Here is a 21,863-nt window from a genome sequence, read left to right on the forward strand (position 1 = left end):
GTGCTTTTCCTATGTTAGGATTCGTTATTTACCACCAACTACAAGTTGGTGGTAAATAACGAAAACCCCCAAAAAAGCAATTTCATGCAAATTATTTCAGTGCCATGTGGCAGACATACATGCCCTTAGGGCATGTATGTGTACCACATGCGCACCCATACACAATTGAGGGGTGCAACAGGGTGTCAAAGTGACACCCTGCCACCCTTCAATATTTTCCCGCTTTTACCGAATCGGTATTTACCGATTCGGTATTCCCCATTCATTCCTATGGGCCTCCAGGCCCATAGGAATGAATGGGGAATACCGAATCGGTAAATACTGATTCGGTAAATACCGAATCTTAACGATTCGGTAATACTTACCGAATTTTTCCCTACATAGCATTTACCGATTCTAAAATACCGAATCGGTATAATTCGGTATTTTAGAATCGGTAAATGTCCCTCACCTACATCTGGCCCATTGTCTTATAAAAACATAAGCAGCACAAAAATGGGAAATCTGACAGATCGCTGGAGGCTTATGTATCGTGCAGGTATTCCAAGGGAACTGATTGGCTTAATGGGATGTGAAACTGCGAGTATCACTAACACAGCAGGACTTTACAATATAGTGGAAGGGGTCCGAAAAAAAGGACATCCAAGGTAAAGGATGTAGTGGAAGTATTACAATCTTAAGTGCCAAGCTACCTGTCAGAAATCAAGATTTTCAAAACAAAATCAAGGAAAAAATTATTTGAAAGATTAAGTGAATTTATAAAAGTCATTTTAGCTTTAGATTTATTTGCAATTGTCTTAAGAAATGATTAAGAAAGTAGACAAATGCTCCCTGTAAAAGAATTCCTAAAAGATGGTCACTGAATCAAGAAAACCCTACTACCTCTAAATAGACGTCTGGACCATAGGATAGTAAGAGACTGCATATCCTGGCTCTGTAGAGCATATGATGAAACTTAAAGGGATACTTTGTTAGAAAGATATGCTGGAACCAAGGTGTAAATGCATTAGGAGCTCAAGATACCCATCCTGAATAGGATAGGATTGTTTATTGAAAGCCTGTGGAGTAGATGCATGGTCTTATCTGAAAGAAACAGGTTAGTATTAGATTCCTTACCTTAGAATATCCCCAGGCGTCCGACTGGATCCGGAAATTTTTACGTAGCAGTACCCTTGCGCGTCGGTAGGCGTTGTCCGCGGCTCCGCGCCAGTCGTTGGCGTCGTGGGCGCCGTGATGACGTCGTCGGAGTACTTAGACGCCACCCCCGCGCGCTGACGCAGTTCTTCTTTTGTCCGCGCCAGCAGCGTAGATCCGGAAAAAAATTTTACTAAACTTTTTACGATTCCTTTTGAACATTTTCGAGTCTTCGACTCCGAACGGTGCCGGTAGGGATGCCAGGTTTTAAATCCTGTGAGAACTGCGACCGACTGATGTCGGTAACCGACCCTCACCGCCGTTGTCTTCACTGTCTCGGCGTGGACCACGACAAGGCCTGCCCCGACTGCCGAGCCCGGACATCGAAAGCTAGGCGGGAGCGGTCCCGCAAGCGAGAGGTCCCGGTCCGGACCGAGGTCGAGGGACCGGTCGCGGGGTCGGAGCCATCATAGCTGCAGGAGTCACCACCACTCTTCGGGCTCGAAGTCGTCAGGGAAGCACAAGAAGTCGAAGAGACATCATCGCTCTTCTGACACCCCCCCCCCCGACGCTCGCACGAGGCGGCCGGGGGTTCGCGTGACACTGCCGACACGGCTCCGTCGGAGTCGCGGGCGTCGCGGCCTGCCCCATCCCCTCCGGTCCCTGGGCAGCAAGCGATGCCGGAGGAGATAAGAGCGCTTCCTCCTGGCCATAAGGTCCCATCTCCTCCGACGGGCTCCGCTGCGCCTTCGGGCCCAGCGGACCCTTCTGGGGGCCCTAGCGGGTCGGGTGCTTTGGCTTAGACGCCGGCGGGTGCTTCGGGCCCCGCTGGATCTACTTCCGGATCCGGGTCGTCGCCGGTTGACCTGACGACCTACTCCCCGTGCTGGTCCCTAGGGTGTCACCTCCAGCGCCGCCTTCGGGCGACGCCGTCCCCAATACCTCCCTCGATACGGTTCCGGTGTCGGAACGGCGCCGCTCTCGACGCCGCTTGGAGAGTTCTACTTCAATGAACCGGCCCCATCCTTTGACAACCCTGATTATCAGGAAATGGGTGATGAGGAGTATTGGGAGGGGTCTGAGGACCCTCTGACACGCGAGTGTCAGTCCCAGCAGGACTGGACAGGTGAACTTTGGGATGCCAGTGGTCTGGACACTTCGCCAGACACTGGTTTTGTCTCACTCCCTACCGTGGCTACAGAGGAGGGGGCAACCTACAGTGTGGTGTTGACGCGGGCGGCCAGGGCCTTGGGCCTTGAGCTCCCAGTCGCGGCTGTGAGGACTAACCTCCTCACTGAGGTCCTTAAACCGCAGTCAAGCTCGGCTGAGACTCTGCTGCCGTTTAATGAGGCTTTGCTGGATGTTCTTTAGGGCACTCTGTCCAGTTCCGCTACAGGTTCGCCTGTAGATAGGAACGTGGCCAGACTCCACCGCCTGGCCCGGGCGACCCTCGTTTCCTGTCCACCCATCCCACCCCCGAGAGCCTGGTCATCCAGACCTCCAACTCCCAGACCGCATTCCTGTCGGCTCCGCCCGATCAGGAATCCAAGAGGTACGAGCAATACGGCAAAAAGGTATTCTCCTCCCCGAGTTTGGGACTGGGGTCTTCCAACACCACGTGCCTCTTGGGCCGCTACACCCACTCTCTGTGGGACGCGGTCGCGACTGTGCTGCCAGAATGCCCAGCGGAGGTCAAGGCTAAACTCGGCCAAACCCTTGCGGAGGGTCGAGATGCGGCACGTTATTCTATCTGGTGTGGGCTGGATACTACTGACTCACTGGGCAGGGCGATGGCAACGACCGTGGCGATTCGTCGCCGCGCCTGGTTGAGGTCCGCCAACTTTTCGGCCGATGTCCAGAATACCCTCATGGACATGCCGTTTGATGGCCGTTGCCTTTTTGGCGACAAGGCAGACCATGCGCTTGAGCGCTTTAAGGACTCCAGGGCTACAGCCAAGTTATGTTATGTTATGTTATATATGGATTTGTATCGCGCACTGCTACTCAAGAGTGTCCTGGCGAGTTGGGGAAAACAGTGACCGAGCATACTAGGGCGGCTACACCGCTTGTTTAAACAGATATGTTTTCAGAAGTTTTTTAAAGGTGGTAAGTTCTTTTGTGTGTCTTAGCGTATCTGGCAGGGCATTCCACATGGTGGATGCTCTCACCGCCAGGGACTGACCTCCCAGGCGGGCTCTTCTAAACCTAGGGATTACCAGCCACCTTTGTGAAGCAGAGCGCAGATGACGGGTCGGGAGGTAAAAAGCAAACCTAGCACTTAGGTAGGAGGGGCAGGGGCCATGAAGAGCTTTATGTGCAAGGACCAGGGCTTTAAAGCGTACACGCTGAACAACCGGAAGCCAGTGAAGATCACTCAGGTGCTTGCGGACACTTAGTCTCCTCAGGATGTCAAAGAGGAGCCTGACCACCACGTTCTGCACAACCTGTAATTTCCCCAAGAGAAACCCAGGAGAGCCGATGTAAAGGGCATTAGCGTAGTCCAGGCGCGAGAGTATGAGCGCTCTGGCTACAGCCTCCTTTGCGACACGAGGAAGGAGAGGAGGGGGAAGAAGTTCCTGAGGGCTTTCAGGGTACCCAAGCAGGCTACCGAGAGTCTCATGATCTGTTCGCGGAAGCTCAGATCGGCTTCGAACCAGATCCCCAGGTTCTTGGCTACCCCACAGTCCCCCTTGGGACAGGGAAATCCCTTGGGCCAAAGGGATTCCCTGAATGCCATCGGAAATTGATCATAAAGGAGCACTTCTGATTTGTCCTTGTTGCATTTCCTGGCTAGCCTGGGCCAGCCAGGCAAAAACCGAGGATAGACAACGCTGGGCCTCAGCCGTCTGGAGGTCGTCACCCTTCCAGGTGAAGAGAAGTTGGGTGTCATCGGCGTAAGCCATAATTGTGGCCCCCATTCTCTCCGCCAGGTAAATAAGGGGGGTCAGATAAATGTTGAATAACAAGGGACTCAGCGTTGACCCTTCAGGGACCCCTGTGGCCACTTTACTGTCAGTTAAGTTAAAGGGGGGCATCCATACTTGTTGAGACCGATCTTCCAAGAATGCCTTAACCCAGGCAAGGGCTCTGCCCGTAATACCAATGTCTGACAACCTGGTGAGAAGCTGGAGGTGGGGTACAGTGTCAAACGCGGCAGAGAGATCCAACAGAATCAATGCCGCTCTGCCGCCCCGTCCAGACACTCTCTAACGGCTTCCGTAACCTCCACCAACGCTGTCTCGGTGCTGAAGGATGTTCGGAAGCCCGATTGAGCAGGGTGCAATGCACCCGAAGATTCCACAAATTTTTCCAACTGTCTGAATGCCACTTTTTCACATACCTTGGCCAGGGCTGGAAGAAGGGAAATGGGGCGGTAGTTGGATAATAGGAGCGGATCCGCCGTAGGTTTTTTAATAAGGGGCAGAAGTTTGGCGTGTTTCCATTGAGGGGGCACCATGCCTGTTTGAAGTGACTCATTAATCAAGGCCCCCACCGCAGGTGCAATTATTTCTGCTACCCCACTCAGGACCCTCTCAGGGCAAAGGTACGCTGGTGACCCCGATTTTAGGGATTTCAAAATGGACAGAACGTCCTTCTCTTCGGCCCGGTCAAAATGCACGAAGAGCTGACTCGGCATGTTATTCTGTGATGACAACAAAGTGGGGGTGTGTTGAGCCGGGGTAGGAAGCCGTAGGCTTGCCTGAATTGTTTGAATTTTATCAATAAAGTAGGTAGACAACACCTTGCACCACTCAGCAGAGATGGGGGAAGAAGATGATTCAGCCACAGGTGACAAAGCTGCGAACAACAGCAAAGATCTCTTTACTGTTATTGTTGGCTCTGAAAATTCTCTCTGCAAAAAATTACTTTTGGCTACCTTATGGCAGCATAGTATTCTCTTTGTGCGGTGCGAAGAACAGCCTTAGCTCAGGGGCAGTATTCCCGGCGCCATGCCCGTTCCAATTTTCTGCATCCTAGCTTCGATGTTTTTAAGTGGTCGGTGAACCATGGTCTCGAAGGAGGGTCCCGTTTGCGACCACTCGCAGAGGGTTGCGGGAGAGAATTGACGGCCCTGCTGATCCATTCCGAGAATCTCTCTACTGCAACCTATAAAATGGAGGCCTTGACAGGGGATGATAAAGCCAAGGCTGTGGCCAGGGCTTGGATATTAATCTTTTTTGGAGGAGGGCCGGGGGTTTTCCCGCCCGGCAGGGAGGGACTGCTAATATCCCATTTAAAACTGACCAGGTGGTGATCCGACCACGTCACTGGCCGCGGATCCCCCAAATCAAGACTAAAATTAGAGCAGACTAAGTCTAAGATGTGGCCACAGGTGTGGGTGGGGTGGCGCACATGCTGTGTGAGGTGGGTAGTTCGCATAGGTCAGACATATCCCTTGTCCCCGGAGCCAGGGGGTTCTCAAAATGAATGTTAAAGTCGCCCAGCAGCAAGAACCTTGAGAACCTAATCGCCCCTCGGGTGAATACTTCCTCTAGGGATTTCATAAAGGTGCCTGACGGGCCATAGGGGCGGTAGATCAAAACTCCACCCAAAGTGACATGCGGGGATAGGGCTAGAGAGAACTCCAGCGCTTTCCCTTCAAGAATTTCTCCTGTACCTTCCTTTAACAATGTCCACCTATCCCTGAAGATCACAGCAATGCCGCCTCCTCTGCCTGACTTGCGGTCGGTCCAGTCTGGTGATCTTGTACCCCCGTGGAGTTGCAAGTTCAATCGCTGGTGCACAAAAGTCATGTAACCATGTTTCCGTAATAAAGAGGAGATCTAGCTCCTCGTCCACAACCAGCACATGTGTCTTGTCTGGATCATCATGAAATTAAGCCAAGTCTCGGGTCATCACTTAGCCTTCCACCCTTCACTTGCAAATCAAAACAGTCAAACCCTGGTACTCGCTAGTGCTTTTCAAAAAACTGCAAGTTATTACAGACACTGTTTCCAGTCCTAGACATTTATTTGAGAACCAGCATTCGGCTTCTTTTGCTTCAGCTGAACAAATTAGATGAGCCCACCGGAGAAGAAGAATTTGTGGGTTTAAAATTCAGGACCATAGACAGTGTCCTTGATCACCAAAGGTAAGATGGGACCCTAATCATGCCTCCTCTAATATTGGACTCTCCAAATTGCTAAAACAATTCAGCAAAGTATGTGTTTGCTGCAGAAATGGTTGTTATTTGCAGGTCACAGATCCCTATATGGCTTGGGCAGACTCAGCTTTTCAATTTTAATGGGTAAATAAATAGAATTCAATTAAATGTGGCAATCAACTCGTCAGAGCTCCTCGAAATAGCATAAATCGAGATAGCAAAGCAACATAGAAACGCACTACTATAATTATTAAATGAACAGCAGCCACCTGGCTCCCAACTAGGTTTAGGTGCGGTCCCTCAAAATTAGCCTCAACTTCCTGCACCCACAATTACCTGCCTCAGATTATGTGTCTTCCCTGTCAAATACTACGTTTTTAGACCTGGGGCTTCTCTAATGCATAGGCTCCTCATATCATTTGCACGGTCCCCCTCCTTTCCTTTTAAACATGAACTCTCACCACCCCAGTAAGGTATGCTATGTTAGAGCCGACTGTAGTGCTGGGTTTGTGGTTACGTTTGTGGATATTGTAGTTAAGAATAACATTAGAGTTTACAACAGCAGTATGTTTAGGTTTGTGTTCGTTTAGGTGAGCAACGAGTGCAAATATAGCAGTGTAGATTATTTTGAATAGAAGAAGAGTTGTGGTTACCTATAAAGGATTGCAGTATGGTTGCGTTTCAGTTAGAAGTAGCTTTGAAGTTCCAATGGAAGACTGCAGTGAGATTGGTTAGCGGTTGGAGTGGAAGACAACAGTAAAGCTGGGTTTTAGTTAGTAGTATGGTTCATATTGAACAACTGTGATTTGGTTAGAAGTAGGGTTGGGGTTTGCAAGAGAACTCTGGTTGAGAAGCGGGCTGGCAAAAGACATAGGGAGAAGTACCAGCAGCATTGAATGGATTAGAGAAAAGCGTAATGCTCACCTGCATAGCCTGCTGGCAGCTCTCCACCAGTCCTTGGATGAGGTAATAACGTGCCTCACATAGCACCTCCTCCAGCTCCCGCTGTGACTCGGGTAGGGACACCGAGTCATCCCGCAGATAGTTCAAGATAGTCCCAAAATGCTTCCCACTCCGGTCAATCAAAATCCATCCTGCAAAGAAAAGTCCAGTCTATGACGGTGCAAGAATAAATAGATGAAGAAGGTAAGTGACATGACCTTTGGCCCACTCAGCCCTTTGCCTCTCTGAGAAAATTACCACTTAGGGTAAAATATTTCAGGCATTTTTCTTCCCCTGCCAGCACATTCTCAGTATTATCACTATATTCAAACCGTAGGTTTGTTGCTCCTCCATTCCATTAACCTGCTCTCAGCTCCACATCTGGCACTTTCCTGCCCCCCCCCCAAAAAACGTTTTTGTTTATTTTCCCTCATGCACTTATGATAATTCGAGTTGCACCCGAATATCCTAGATTGATTAGCACACCCTAGTACAGTCATTGATCCACCCTAGCCTTTGATGTTCCAACTTCCACTATAATTTCCCACCTTTATTGAACTCTGTACATCATGGCTGCCCGACAAATGTTTGCTAACACCACCCGAAAAAACGTTGTTGTTCACAGAAAACATTCCCATACCTTCACTATCAGTCAGCACTTGCATACGTCCACTGAACATGGCCTTCAACATAGTGTCATGCTTAGTGAGGGTCTGCACTGTGGTGTAGTGAAGGGAGCCCCCAACATTCAGCTTCACATATTTGCTACTGGGACTCAGTGGCTTGAGATCAAAGGTCACGCCGGTCCTGTGATTCTGGGTAGGTACCAGTGAAGGACACCCTTCGGAGGCCAGCAGAGCAGGCAGGGCCACAGATGCCTCAGCCGACATCACCACAGCTTCTGCACAGTGGGTGGAGAGAGAGACAAAAATGAAAATTATTCTAGAATCACATGGTAAACCACCCCTGATAAAACAGCACAAAACCAAACACAATTTTGAGGTAGCAGCATAATACTGAGTGGCTGCTGTAGCAACTCATCACTGGAAAAAGTGTATGCTACAAATGGAACATAACATTTGGGCGGGCCTTCATTTCTCCTACAGCCATATTAAATTCACCTTTATTCTCACTTCTTGGGTGGATACATTTTACAGTACATCATGTGTGTCGAGCTCCATCATCGTAGCTAGAATTTTTTTTTACTAGTTTAAGAGGTAGTGCCGAGGTAACTAGATAACCAATGATTGCCACTCACACAAATCCTCACCCAAGATTCTTCAATGTACTTGATCAGTGCTTGAGTCCACAGGAAGCAGATGGCAGGCTAAGTGGACACAAATACATGTATACAGGCATAAACAAATACACGAGTGCAAAGACCACTAATTAAAATGAGGACTAATTAGCATAACTCCTCTATGCCGTCGCAGCCAGGTTTCACATCCTTTGGATACATCTAGAAGGTTCCAGAGTGCCAGATAGCCAGCAGAAACGAACACATACTCTGGTGTGCTGTGCCAGAAGCATCAGCCATCAGCATCTGTGTTTGTACTGGTTATCGCTTACACCACTGGAGACACCAGTTAAATGCTGATGGCTGTGCCCCAACAGACTCTGCGTCCTACTATGCCATAAAAGGCTCTGACTCAACAGTCTTTCCCTTTATCTTGTGCACCTGAGAGCTTGCCAAATCATAGTAACACCGAAGAATTGTGAAGGACTAGGAAGAGACTGAATAATGACATTTTGCAGCAGCACCAGACGTCTCCCTCCCCTTAAAATGTTACTGTTCCTCCTAGATGGTTAAAAGTACACTATGGCTAGTGAGCTGTAAAGTTCAAACCTTTCCTGCAACCAATGCTGGCATGAAACCAAACTAGGGGGCCGATTATGATTGCGGTTTTTCCGCATCCTCGGGGCCGGCGGAAGCCACCGCCGGCCCCGAGGATGCGGAAAAACCGCAGCGGACTGACCAAAGACCCACCGCCACATTAGGATGGCTGGTGGGTCCTGGTTTCGGTCCGCAGCTCTTCCGCCGCGGTCGGCTTACAACCGCGGCGGAAAAGCTCCAATATGGTGACGGTGTCTTCCAGACACCATCCACCATATTAGGATGGCCAGTAAATTATGCTTTTCCGCGGCGGGTTTTCCGCCGTGGAAAAGCATACGGAACTTCACTGCGGGGGCCCGTTGCGGGCACCCTAGGTGAAGGGGGGGGTGGGGGGTGCACATGGGGGGTACCTATGGTACCCCACTGCATTTGCATTCAGAAAGCGGCAGGCACCGCGCAGTGCCTGCCTCTTTCTGCATGCAAATGCAATGCGTGCATTTTTAACATTGCCGCGGGTGCAGCTTGAAGCCGCACCCGCCGCAATGTTAAAAATAGAGGATGTGACCGCCAGGGTGGCGGTCACATCCTAATTGCACAGGGGGGAACTCCGCATGCCATGCGGAGGTTCCCTCCTGCTCTGGGGTCGTGGACGGACGCAAGTCCGTCCGCGATCATAATCGGCCCCTAGGTGTATGGTCGCTCCAAGTGACGGACTTAAGCCAAGATGGCTTTAGGAGGACGAGGAGCCCAGGCTTTGTAATTCATTACCGAAGATCCCAAGGCGAGAACAAACAACTGTGCTCCACGACATGATGCAGTTAAGCAACCCCTTGGCTTATCAATAGGTAAAAAACGTTTTTCCCCTTTTGCTAGCCTGACTTAAACACAGTGCAGACTTTTTGTAGTTTGTGCTGCTTTACCAATAACTTGTTTGTATGAGCTAGTATTTGAATAAATGAAGCTGTGCAGTTTCACTAGTTTGTTGGGTAATGCTCTGAATGGTTATAAAAAAACAATAGATTATATCTTGGATCTGTTATGGAATCCAAAACATGACAGGCTGTCAATCGCCTACTTAAGCACACCTACAAAAAACAAATTTATAGTATGAGACACAGAGACTGGTAAATCCACGTTGGCATCATTTCCCTTGCCAAACACACCAGTTCATTATAGCCAAAGCCTTTATGCCGGCCCTTGAACCTGGCCCTTCCGATGAATGGAAAGCAAGGCAGCTAGCTATCTCATAAATGTAAATGTAAAAAGAAAGTCTACTTAGGCGAATCGGATCGCTTTCACTATGTGCAGATGAGATATTGGGTCCTACATCATTTGATTAGGCAGGCTGCTAGCAGATATCTCTTCCCAACTGATCAATTTGTACAATTAGCTGGCAACACTTGGTGACGCATAACTCTATTGTACAATATCATAACTGATTTAACGCCACCATCTAATTCTGTCAGGACAGGAAGCGAGGATTATGCTCAACTTTCTTTTATTCCCATTCCAGCAGACTTCAACAACAAAAAAACTGTAAAAAACTAGCTTTCCCAAGATGCACACGGAAAGGTCAACACAGTTCAACCAATCTAGAGTCCAGGATATCCATCAAGGTAAGAATTCCCTGAATAGCTTCCTCTTGCTTTCCTGCTTCCAGCAGTTAAGTGACCCTTTCCTTTACTCTGTTGTACCTCAGTATTCAAGATATTTTCTGCGATATTGACTATGCTATTTGTATATGTTTGCACAGCAGACCATGCTGCTACTTTGTTTGTGCCGCAGGGCAGGAGCGTCTTCAATGCTCCATTCGGTGCGTTCAATAAAGCCTCTGGACCGCGTGAGTTTGGTGAGGTTGCAGCCGCCAGAGGGAGTGAGTGTGTTAGAATGAGTCTCGTTGCTCCTGATGGAGCAAGGTGAAGAACAACATTTTTTTCTAACCTGTGAAGTTAATCTTCCATAATGAAAAATCAAACTAATAAGCATGTGGTGAAATAATTAATCAATTTAGTTTAAAAATGCAAACATCAGTACACGCGGGATAAACTAATCTGCTTTGTGTTGCAAACGCAAAAAGGAAAATAATAAACTAACCCCGTCTATTGTCTTCGTCAGTATTAAATGCGGCTGTTTAACTAATGGCATGTGCTTATTATGTGTGCTTATGTTATGTCTGTCTGTGACAAAAGCTTTTGGAGTTCGCGCAGTTCCTGAAGGAAGGGTAAATATAAAGCTGCTTGACTGCGCTTATGCTAGGTAACACAATTAACAGGGTTAATTAGTAAAGGGGGCGGGTAACAGAATGGGTCTCAATTCTTTAAATAATTGATGTCTTGTGTCTGTTTAATAATAGTTTCCAAAGTGAGGCCTAAAAGGTGGCTCGGAAACATGGCTGACAGCACAGCAGACGTGAAACCTTGTCCAGAGTGAAGTATTGGCACGTACGCAGCTGTGAGGATTTTTGCTGCACTGACATTATTAATTGAAAAAACAGTTTTTTGGTCAAGTTGAACGTGCACATGAAGAATAACCTTCAAGGACAGGATTTGTAAAAGTCTGCCAAGGTTAGGAAGTGAAATGAACAAGACTCGAAGAAAAGTTACTCTTTTGAGGAAGCCAAATATTGTGGAAATGAAAGACAATAGGGCTTATGTGAAGCCTGGACTTGGTCGAGGATCGGAGATGATGTAATTTACCTTATCGTGGTCTGACACTGGTCAGCCAATGAGGAGCTTGGACTCACTAGAAAGAATGTGAAATGTAGAAAGTTTAGCTAGGGAAAAAGGTATAAAACTTGACACTTGGGTCAGGGAAAAAACTCTTGCTTTTCGATTTCTGAATGATGTGACGTGCTGTTGGACTTTTGGCGCACGTAAGGACAGCAGACTTTAAATGATATTTTCCTTTTCAGGTGACGTGAGAGATAGACAGGAACTAGATTTAGGGTATGGAAATTATTATTTGCTAATATTTCATGTTTCTGAACTTGCTTAAATAATGTCAGTTTATTAATTCATTTCCTAATAAAATGCTGCTTTCTAATTTGCTTACAAAATAAAGATTTTAAAACGTAAATGCTCTTTCTTATGAAGAATAAAGTTAATAAAAATAAGATTTGAAAAGACAAGCTGGTCTTATTTATTCATGGTCTAGTTACTATCAGTTGATCCAATCGCCTTAAGTGGTCTGATTTAATAAATGACAAATGCTTAAATTAATGGTAAAAGATGCTTAAATTAATGGTAAAAGATGATAAACTGCAGTTGTATATACTATTGTAAATATCATGTGAATAGTTTCATAAATCATACCACTAGATTCAGTTGCTCAAAAATTGTCTCATTGGTGTTATGGGCCTGTATAAGTGTTTCATAATTAATGGTGGGTATTGAGGTGATAGGTAGAGTTTGTGAGACAGTTTTTCTATAGGAGCGCTGGATCAATTTCTTGGTAGCAGAGTTCGGTTACTATGGCAACTGACATGTTACATGGTAATACATAGGATGCATGTCTAAAACATGTTAAATTTGTTCAGTTGTTATATGTAGTCGAAAGGTTTTTTCCAGCAGTGTGAAAATTCCTAGTTGTGCCGGCATGAGCAGTGTGACAGGTGAAGTTACACAGTGCATTTGTTCTGTTTCAAAATAGTGGTATGGCCGTATATCACAAGTGTTGTGGACGTACAGCACAAGTTTAGGGATTTTAGGTGTGTAATGTAGAATGTATAGCGAGGATTGTTTATGAAATTGTAGCTTTCGGGTATAGGGACTTCTGTCCTGTTTTAAAACTCACTGTGAAAAGAGTAGTAGAATTTATCTGAGCTTGAGTGAAGGGTAAGGAAGCGTCGTCTATCTTACTGGCAAGTAAGGATTTCTGTTAGTGGGTTAAAGTCCTACTAAAGATTTATGTATGCATGGCTAGGGATTTTTCCGTATGAATGTGCGTAAATGAATGGGTAAAATAGCCTTACTTTATCGACGAATTTAAATATTCTGTGAAAATAGGGTCGTCTATTTCACGAGAAAGAATACTTGATTGTTTGAGAAAGCTATCACTTTATTTAGCGAAACAGACAAATGGTTTGTTTTTGTGGTGTTACTAACTGAATTCTATTGAAAGGTTTGTAAATATGACACTGTAAAATGTTTTTGTAAAGGAGGTGTCAGTGTAAGGAGCGAAGGGAGAGACAGAAGCTGCAGCGGTAGCATACGTCACAAGAGTCGCACTGTGATTGGCTAACATACGTCACAGTATTCGCGCACAGATTGGTTCACATGGCAAGACAAGCTTACAGCTGATTGGCTCATCCTGAAAAACAGTAATTCTATAGGTTGAGTAGAACAGTGACGTAGCTTAACCTGATTGGTTAGTTGGTGAGTTCCGCGCACGGATTGGTTGGTGTGGCAGAATAACAAGGAAGTTGTTACGATCTTTACCGAAGCAAGGAAAATTTGTTTAAAAGACATGGATTATTATTACATGAAAGAGAAAAAGAAACTTTCATGGTTTCAGAAGTTGAAAAAACAGAATTAAACCGGATAAGAAAATTTCAACGCGAAATGGAAGATTAATTCATAAATACAAAACCCCTGCAGCTTATATGTTAGGTGAATATGGTTATCATACTTGTCTTTGGATTGAGAATTGGATGAAATATACTGAAAATGATGGTATATTAGCATGGCCGGAAGATGGATCATTTAACATAGCGGTCTTGAGAAATTTAAGAGAAAGGATGATGGAACTTGTGCCAAAGCCTAGACCTACTCAATTTGAAGCTTTAGTTGAATGGGAGGATGAAATATTTGAATTAGAACAAGAGAGTAGAGGAATACCAAAGGGAACAGGAATAGGTCTTGATAGGGAAACACATGAGGACAGAATGCGTCGATGGAGAAAGGCAGACATGTGTGATGGTTTGTACCAAGTGAGACTAATTGATGAGGTAACTGGTAAAAAATGTTCCCAAAAGAAAAAACATAATAGAGAAGAAAGTGATTCAGAAGATGCGGTATTAGAAGATATTTTTACTAGAAAGCCGCCACCTTATCAACCAGTTTGTACATGGACTTCTCCAAGTGCCCCTCCAAGAGAAATAATTAATGAGGCATCCCCCGAAACAAATCCGAATTATAAAAGAACATCTGAAAGAGTAGAGACATCTCCTGAGACAAATCAAAGCAATAGAAAAACACCTGAGAGTAGAAACAGGATGTAATTCAAATATATCAGGAGAAAATAGTAATTTTACTGAAACTCCAGTTAAAAGAAATGAAGCCCCAAGAAATGGAAATAGAACAGAAAGATATGAGGGATTGCCAGATACATCAGAAAACATTCGTTCTGCGAATGAATTAATACAGCAGTTACCTAAAAGTATGGAAGCAGTAACAGTACCTGTAACAATTGGACCTGTTCTTCCAGTGTTTGATCAAAAAGAAATTAGACATTCAGCTTTAATTGTTCCATTAAATTCAGAAATACAGAAAGTGACTGAAAAATGTTATTCAGATTTGTCTGAAATACATCGAGTTTTTAAACTCGGTAAAGAGTGTAAGTAAAATAGATTTAACGCAAACCCCAGAATGTTAATTACTTGATGTTGCAAAATTGAAAGCAGACAGAGGAATTATTAATTGGAACAATTGGAACTGACAGATTGAAGGCATATCAGGATGATGAATTATTATTTATTTGCAAAAGCAGAACATGGAAAACGAAAAACAAATATGACCAATTAGAGGACATGGCTTTTGAATTGGAAGTAGATTTAAGCAAGCAGAAGAGTTTGCAGAAAAATTATAGAGTGGATTTCTCTGAAAAAGACATTGAAAATATGAATACCACAGGAAGAATCACTCATATAAAAGATGTAATTGTGATTTTGAGAAAACGGGGTGAATTAAGTAAATGGAGAGCAAAATGGGTAAAGAAAAAAAGATGAAGACGCAACAAGCTTAGCTTTTCCTATCAGAGAAAAGGAAAAAGTAGTAAATGAGTTTCCAATGAGAGAAATAGCAGGAGGAGGCTATGTGCATGTTCCATGGACAAGGCAGGACATTTTAAGGTTTACAAATGATTTTCCTCGATTAAGAGAAAAACCTGTAGAATGGTATAGACAGGTAGACAGATTTGTGAAGGTTTCAAAAGTTTTGTGGGTTGATCTTGATGGATTCTTTGACATAGTTGTCCCATCAGATCTTTGGACAGAATGTAACATTTTTATAGATTGGCCTAGAGAAGAACCCTCTCGAGATAAGGTAACAGGTGCTCCTTCACCAGATGTCATGAAAATGTATGATAAAGTAATTGTGTTTTTGAAAAACAAGATTCCCCTAAAAGAGGTAGATTGGGTTAAAATAGACAGAACAACCCAAGAGCCAAAAAATCAGTACATTCATTTTATGAAAGATTACTGCTGGTATTTAAACAATACAGTGGCTATGAACATTTAAGTGAAAAAGATATGAGCCATTTTATATACAGATTTGTATATGGCTTAAGACTTGAAATTGGTGAAATGATAAGATCTGGAATAGTTGGCTGGCAATCACTCACAGTGGATGATATTTTGAGAAAGGCTAAATACTGTAGTGATGAATTGGATGCGAAACAAAAGAAGCTGAAAGAAAAAGCTATGTGGGCACAGGTAAAAGTGGCTGAACAGCAAATAGCAACTTTAACAAACAAAAATGTTGATCAGAATCAAGGGAAATTCAAAGGTAATTATAATAAACCAAAATTGATGGGAAACATAGAAGAGTTAAAAAAGAAACTCCCATGTTTTAATTGTGGCGAAATTGGACACTGGAAGCGCGAGTGTAAGAATCCGCCCAGAAATTTTGTAAAAAATGCATCATTAAATCCACAGACGCAGAATGAGATAAATGAGCAGCAACAGCTACAGCGACAAATAGTGAATCAGCAAAGTCAGATACCACAACCGCCACTTCCAAACTGTAAATTTGCAGAGATACAATACAGAAACAGGATTCAGCGGAGGTGAACAGGTAAACAGATCACTGAGAGTGAATGTGTCAAATGTGTCTCAGCAATTTTGGATGAAAGAAGATGGGAGTGAATCTGAGGATTGCTTCTGACGGTGCTTGAGAGAGGAGGAAGAGTGTGTGCTTGGAGCCACTCTTGAGGTAGATCAATCTGGTCCATTTGTAAATGGTAAAGTGAATGATGTAGAAATTACTTTCCTAGCGGATACAGGTGCTACCCGTTCTACTGTTAGATCAGTGGAAATAGAAAACCTTCCTCTCTTTGGTGAAAAAATCCAAGTAGTAGGTGTAGCTAATCAGCAAATTAAAACTGATCTAACTGAACCAGTAGAAGTTGAAATAGGTAAATTTAAAGACATGCATAGATTTGTACTTTGTGATAGCAGTTCTGTAAATCTATTAGGTAAGGATATTCTCTGTAAGATGAATTGCGCAATATATTGCTCACCGGATGGCATAGAGCTAGAAACCCCAGAAGAAGATGGGCTCTACAAATTAACAATGTCAATGGTTGAGGCAGAAGAAAGTAAATTATTTCCTGTGTTTGATAAAAATAATTTACCTGAAGAATTAAAAGACACAGTGAATATAAAAATGTGGGATTTTACTGGAGATGAAATGGGTTTGATGAAAAATGTAGATCCAGTACAAATATCAGTAAAACAAGGAGTAGATTATCCAAACATTCCTCAGTATAAAATGAAAGCAGAAGTGATTCATGGAGTTACTCCTGTAATAGATAAATTCATAAAATAAGGAGTTCTGAAGGAAATCTAGAGTAGCCCATGTAACTCACCGATTATGGAAATTAAAAAGCCAAACGGAACTTTCAGAATTGTTCAGGACCTGAGAAAGGTAAATAAAATCGTTGTTCCACGTTGCCCAGTTGTACCAAACCCAGCGGTAATTTTATATCAGATTCCGCATGATGCAGAATGGTATACAGTTATTGATTTATGTAATGCATTCTTTACTGTTCCATTGCATCCAGAAAGCCAACAAATGTTTGCGTTCCGGTTCAAAGAACGTATATTAGCATGGTGTAGAATCCCTCAAGGGTACACCAAGAGTCCATCCATTTTTAATCAGTTGCTAAAGAAATCCTTGGAAAATCTGGATTTACCTGGAGAATCTACGTTAGTGCAATATATTGATGATCTCCTTGTAGCGGCAAAAACAAGAGATAACTGTGTAACGTATGTAAAAGTAAATGTATAGGCATTTATATAGCGCACTACTTACCCGGAGGGCCCCAAGGCGCTTCGACCGCTGCGAAACCCTTCCTGGCTTCCCTGAGAGATGGTCCCTTAATGGGTATCTCCAGGGTGAGACCAGGCATCTCCGGCGGTCTGGTGGGGCCGTTAGGGAAGATGAGGCAAGCTAATGCCCAGAGTTGCCGAGTGTGATCGCTGATCAGAGTGGGCACCGAGGCGAGAGAATTATCAAGTCCGCTGACCCTGGTCCAGAAACCTGCCGCGCCGGGAATCGAACCCTGGTCCCGGGCCGTCCTCTGCTCTCGGGTCTGCCGCCTCTAACCAGTGAGCCACACTACTTCACTAACAGATACCATTACTCTTTTAAATCATCTGGCAGATGAGGGACATAAAGGGTCACCTGCAAAATTACAGTTTTGCAAACAAGAAGTAAAATATCTTGGTCACAGAATTGCAAAGGGAATCAGACAAGTGACAACAGAAAGAATTAAAATGATTCAAGCAATGAAACCTCCAAAAACACAGAGACAAGTAAGAATGTTTCTAGGAATGGTAGGTTATTGTCGCCAATGGATTAGTGGATTTTCAGTAATTGCAAAATCACTGCAGAGACTGACAAAAGCAGACATAAAAGACCCAATTAGATTAACAAAAACTGAATTAGAAGCTTTTGAACAGTTAAAGAAAAGTTTGTGTGAAGCTCCAGCATTGGGAATGCCTGATTATGAAAAAGAGTTTGAGCTGTATTGCAGTGAAAGAGAAGGATGTTCATTATCAGTTCTAATTCAAAGACATGGAAGACTGAGAACGCCAATAGCATATTTCTCAGCTGTTCTTGATCCTGTTGCAAAAGCATTACCAGGTTGCTTAAAAGCAGTAGCTGCAACAAGTGTGAGTTTGGAACAAAGTGAAGGAATAATAATGGGATTTCCAGTGAAAGTATATGTGCCACATTCAGTTGAGATTCTCCTCACCAGAAGCAAAACACAGCATTTGACAAACAGGTTGACAAAATATGAAAAGGTTATTCTTGGTTCAGATAACGTTTCGATTTCGAGATGTGTGAATTTCAATCCTTTCACATTATTACCTGACACTACTGAAACAGAAGTAAGAGATGAGGTTGATCATGAATGCTTGGATGTATTAGAGAATTGTACAAAACCAAGGCAGGATATGAAAGATGTCCCATTGCCTGAATCAGATTTTGTTTTGTTTGTTGATGGTTCATGCTTAAGAACAGATGATGGTGTTCTGAGTGCAGCATATTCAGTGTGCACTGTTGCAGATGTAGTTGAAGCCTCCAGTCTCAAAGGAATTCGTTCAGCTCAAGTGAAAGAATTAATTGCTTTGATTCGTGCATGTGAATTGTGAAAAGATCAGAAGATTACCATAGTGACTGATAGTCAATATGGTTATGGTGTAGTCCATGACTATGGCCAGATTGGTCTCAAAGAGGTCATTTAACTTCTGCGGGATCACCAATAAGAAATGCTCAGCTAATAAAAAGACTGATGATGGAATTAAGCTACAAGAAAAGATTGCGGTAGTAAAATGCACAGCTCACAAAAAAGGCGAAGACTATATAACTTTTGGAAATCCATATGCTGACGCAATAGCAAAATTTTGTGCAAAACAAAATGTGTCCATAAAATCGGGTACAAAATAATGAACATGTTTTGAACTAACTTATGCTAATATCTGTAGTTGAAACTTGACAAGGAGTAAAAGAGTAACAAGATGAGGCAAGTGATGAGGAAAAAGATACATGGCTAAAAGCAGGATGCAGGCAAAGAGAGGAAGATGAGATTTGGGTTTACAAAGATGACAGACCAGTAATGCCAGACAGCATGATTTCTGACATGGCACGCATGTATCATGGTCCAGGACATATCGGAAGAGACTCAAGGGTCAGATTATTTAGGCAGATATGGTATAATCCAAAATTCAGAATAATTGCGGAGTCCTTTTGTCAGAGATGTCTTATATGCCAGCAGATTAACCCTAACAGAAAAACTGTTGTAAGCATGGGAACCATAGGACTGGAGGGTGGTCCATTTACCAGAATACAGCTTGATTTCATTGAAATGCCTCCTCACAACAGACTCAGATATGTTTTGGTGATAATCTGTTTGTTTTCAAGATGGGTGGAAGCATTTCCAACATGTCACAATGATTCATTTACTGTGGCAAAATTGCTTTTGAGAGAACTCATACCAAGGTATGGTTTTCCAGTGTCGATCGAGACAGATCGCGGCACACATTTTGAAAACAGATTGCTAAAACTGATTTGTGAAGCATTAGAAATAAAGCAAAAATTGCATTGTGCCTACAGACCAGAAGCATCAGGTGTTGCTGAGCAAGTGAATGGTACAACAGGTTAGCTAAAATGTGTTTATCAACAGGAATGAAGTGGACAGATGAGCTTCCACTTGTTTTGATGACTTTGAGAAGCTTTCCAGATAGAAAAACAGGATTGAGCGCCTATGAAATACTTATGCGAAGGGTCATGAGACAAGCATTTGTTCCAGTTGATAAACTGTTGAGCATTAATGATAGCGTCATTATGGAATACTGCAAAAATTGATCTGACCTGGTGACTTCTGTGTTCCATCAGGTAGGAACTGAAGTACTTTCAAAAGAGAAAGAACAAGCTCATGATCTGTTACCAGGAGACTGGGTAAGGACAAAGGTACATCGAAGGAAGAATTGCCTAGTACCAAGGTGGCAAAAGGCAAGACAGGTGATACTGGTCACAACAAATGCAATAAAGTGTAGGGGATTGAAAAGATGGATTCATGCTAGTCATACCATACGTGTCCCTCCACCTGAAAATCCGGACGACGAAGGTGATACAACAGCTGATTCAGATTCAGAAGAAGAACCTGAAAGAAATCCAGATTCTGAAGATCGACAAGAAAGTCGAGATCTGGAAGATTCAAATGCGAATGAAGCATTGAATGAAGAAATTGTGATACAAGATTCTGAAGAAGAAAATTATAATGATCTGCTAGATCAAGTAGCAGAAGAGCAAACTGAACAAGAAGTGATTCAAGATCAAGAACAGGAGAGTATTGAAAAGCAGATTGGAAACTTTGGAAGAAGGAACGAAAATTCTGAAACTGGTGAACTGGAAGTAATTGAAGAAGAGGAAGAAGAAGAAATTCCAAGTACCAGCTATAAGGATGCTGTTCCTAACAAAGTGAAACTGCAGAGTAAAGAAGTACCTGAATCTGAAGAAGAATCCGATACAATAAAACTGATAATTAACGAATCAGCTGATAAACAGAAAGTGAGACAGATGACAGTGGAGATGAATCAAAAGTAAAAAGATCAAGGAAAAGAGCTTGCAGAGTGGAATATAATTTGGCTGAACCAAAAAGGAGGTTAACAAGAAAAGGAGACAATTGGCCAAGTGAAAACGAAGGCCTAAAATTCAAATTGGTGAATAAAGCAAAAGAGCAAGTTAATGAGATTTCAAGTCAAAAAGAAGAAGACTTGAATAAGAAATAGCAAACAGGAAAAAGAATAGAAGTGATCAGTAGCAAGTCAAAGAGAACAATAAAACCAAATCAGAAATATAAGTCTCCTGAGTGGACTTATACAATTATCCCACCAGTAGTAGAAGTAAATAATAGTCAAGTTAATTTAGATGATGAAAGTGATAATGATTGATTTTATTCTTTAAGGAGACACAAGGTCGAAAAAATTGTGTTAGGAGACACAAGGTCGAAGAAACTTAGCTGAAAAACACATTTGATGTATGACATAAGGTCGAAGAAAAGCTGTTAGAAAACAAAGCTATCTGTTAAAAACGTTAAAAAAAAAAGAGGGGAGGATATTTAGTAATTTTTCAATTTTTATTTTTATTTTTTAGTAAAGATGCCTTCTTATAATAATAATAATTCGAGATGCTCAATTCTCAAAAGATGTTGCAAATTCTCTTTAATATGTGTAATTTTGATAATTTTAGTTTGGTTAATTTTAGCTGTCATTTTTCCTTTTGGAATAGATAAAGAGATGTATAAAGCTAACATGACTAGTAAAGTTGTGGTCAATCATGACAAAATTGATGACCCTGATAAAGTTATTGTACATAAACCAGAGATTCATCAAGATAGATCTGTGGGAGATTTTTCTAGAAATACCTTTTCAAGACTTTTATCTGAATATGTTAAGGTGATGAACGCAAAAGATTGCTATGTTTGTGTGAAATTACCAACTTCTGTGTCTGAGGGCGTTAATTACAATATGCTTCCTCTTACTTATGGTATAACATGTAGTGTAATAGCTAGTTTGTTTTATAAAACTGGACGTCTAGAATACTATTATTCAGACTTTTATGAGATGTTTGCAAATTTAAAAATTGTAGAAAACTTGAATAAAGTGAAATAAGCTAAACAGATAAGGGAATTTTTCTTCGTAACTAGTGAACTTACATATGAGTATGCTTTTAGAAATAATCTAACATGTAAATTGAGAACAGAAGAGAAAACGTTTTTAAATATGGTGGAAGAGAGAAGGGCAATTTACAAGCGAAATGAAATGTCGAAACAGACTAAGTCTAAATTTTGGCAGATGGAAGATGAAAAGCTTAATGGTAGAAATGAAAATGTTGCAATTCACAT

At 43.0% G+C, this 21,863-nt stretch overlaps 1 protein-coding gene across 1 annotated transcript in view; it reads right to left on the bottom strand.

The window, feature by feature from the left end:
* Positions 1–21,863, bottom strand: part of KCTD13 (potassium channel tetramerization domain containing 13) — a 257,873-nt gene that overhangs the window by 159,947 nt on the left and 76,063 nt on the right. Inside the window, exons 2-3 of the mRNA XM_086932104.1 lie at positions 7,821–8,081; positions 7,163–7,332 (exon numbers count right to left, since the gene is read on the bottom strand). Coding sequence (XP_086788230.1) covers positions 7,163–7,332; positions 7,821–8,070 — 420 coding nt within the window. The 5' untranslated portion in view covers positions 8,071–8,081. The remainder of the gene's footprint in view (positions 1–7,162; positions 7,333–7,820; positions 8,082–21,863) is intronic.

Source organism: Lissotriton vulgaris, chromosome 7 (genome assembly GCF_964263255.1).
Source record: "Lissotriton vulgaris chromosome 7, aLisVul1.2, whole genome shotgun sequence".
In the NCBI taxonomy this organism is placed as follows: Eukaryota; Metazoa; Chordata; class Amphibia; order Caudata; family Salamandridae; genus Lissotriton; species Lissotriton vulgaris.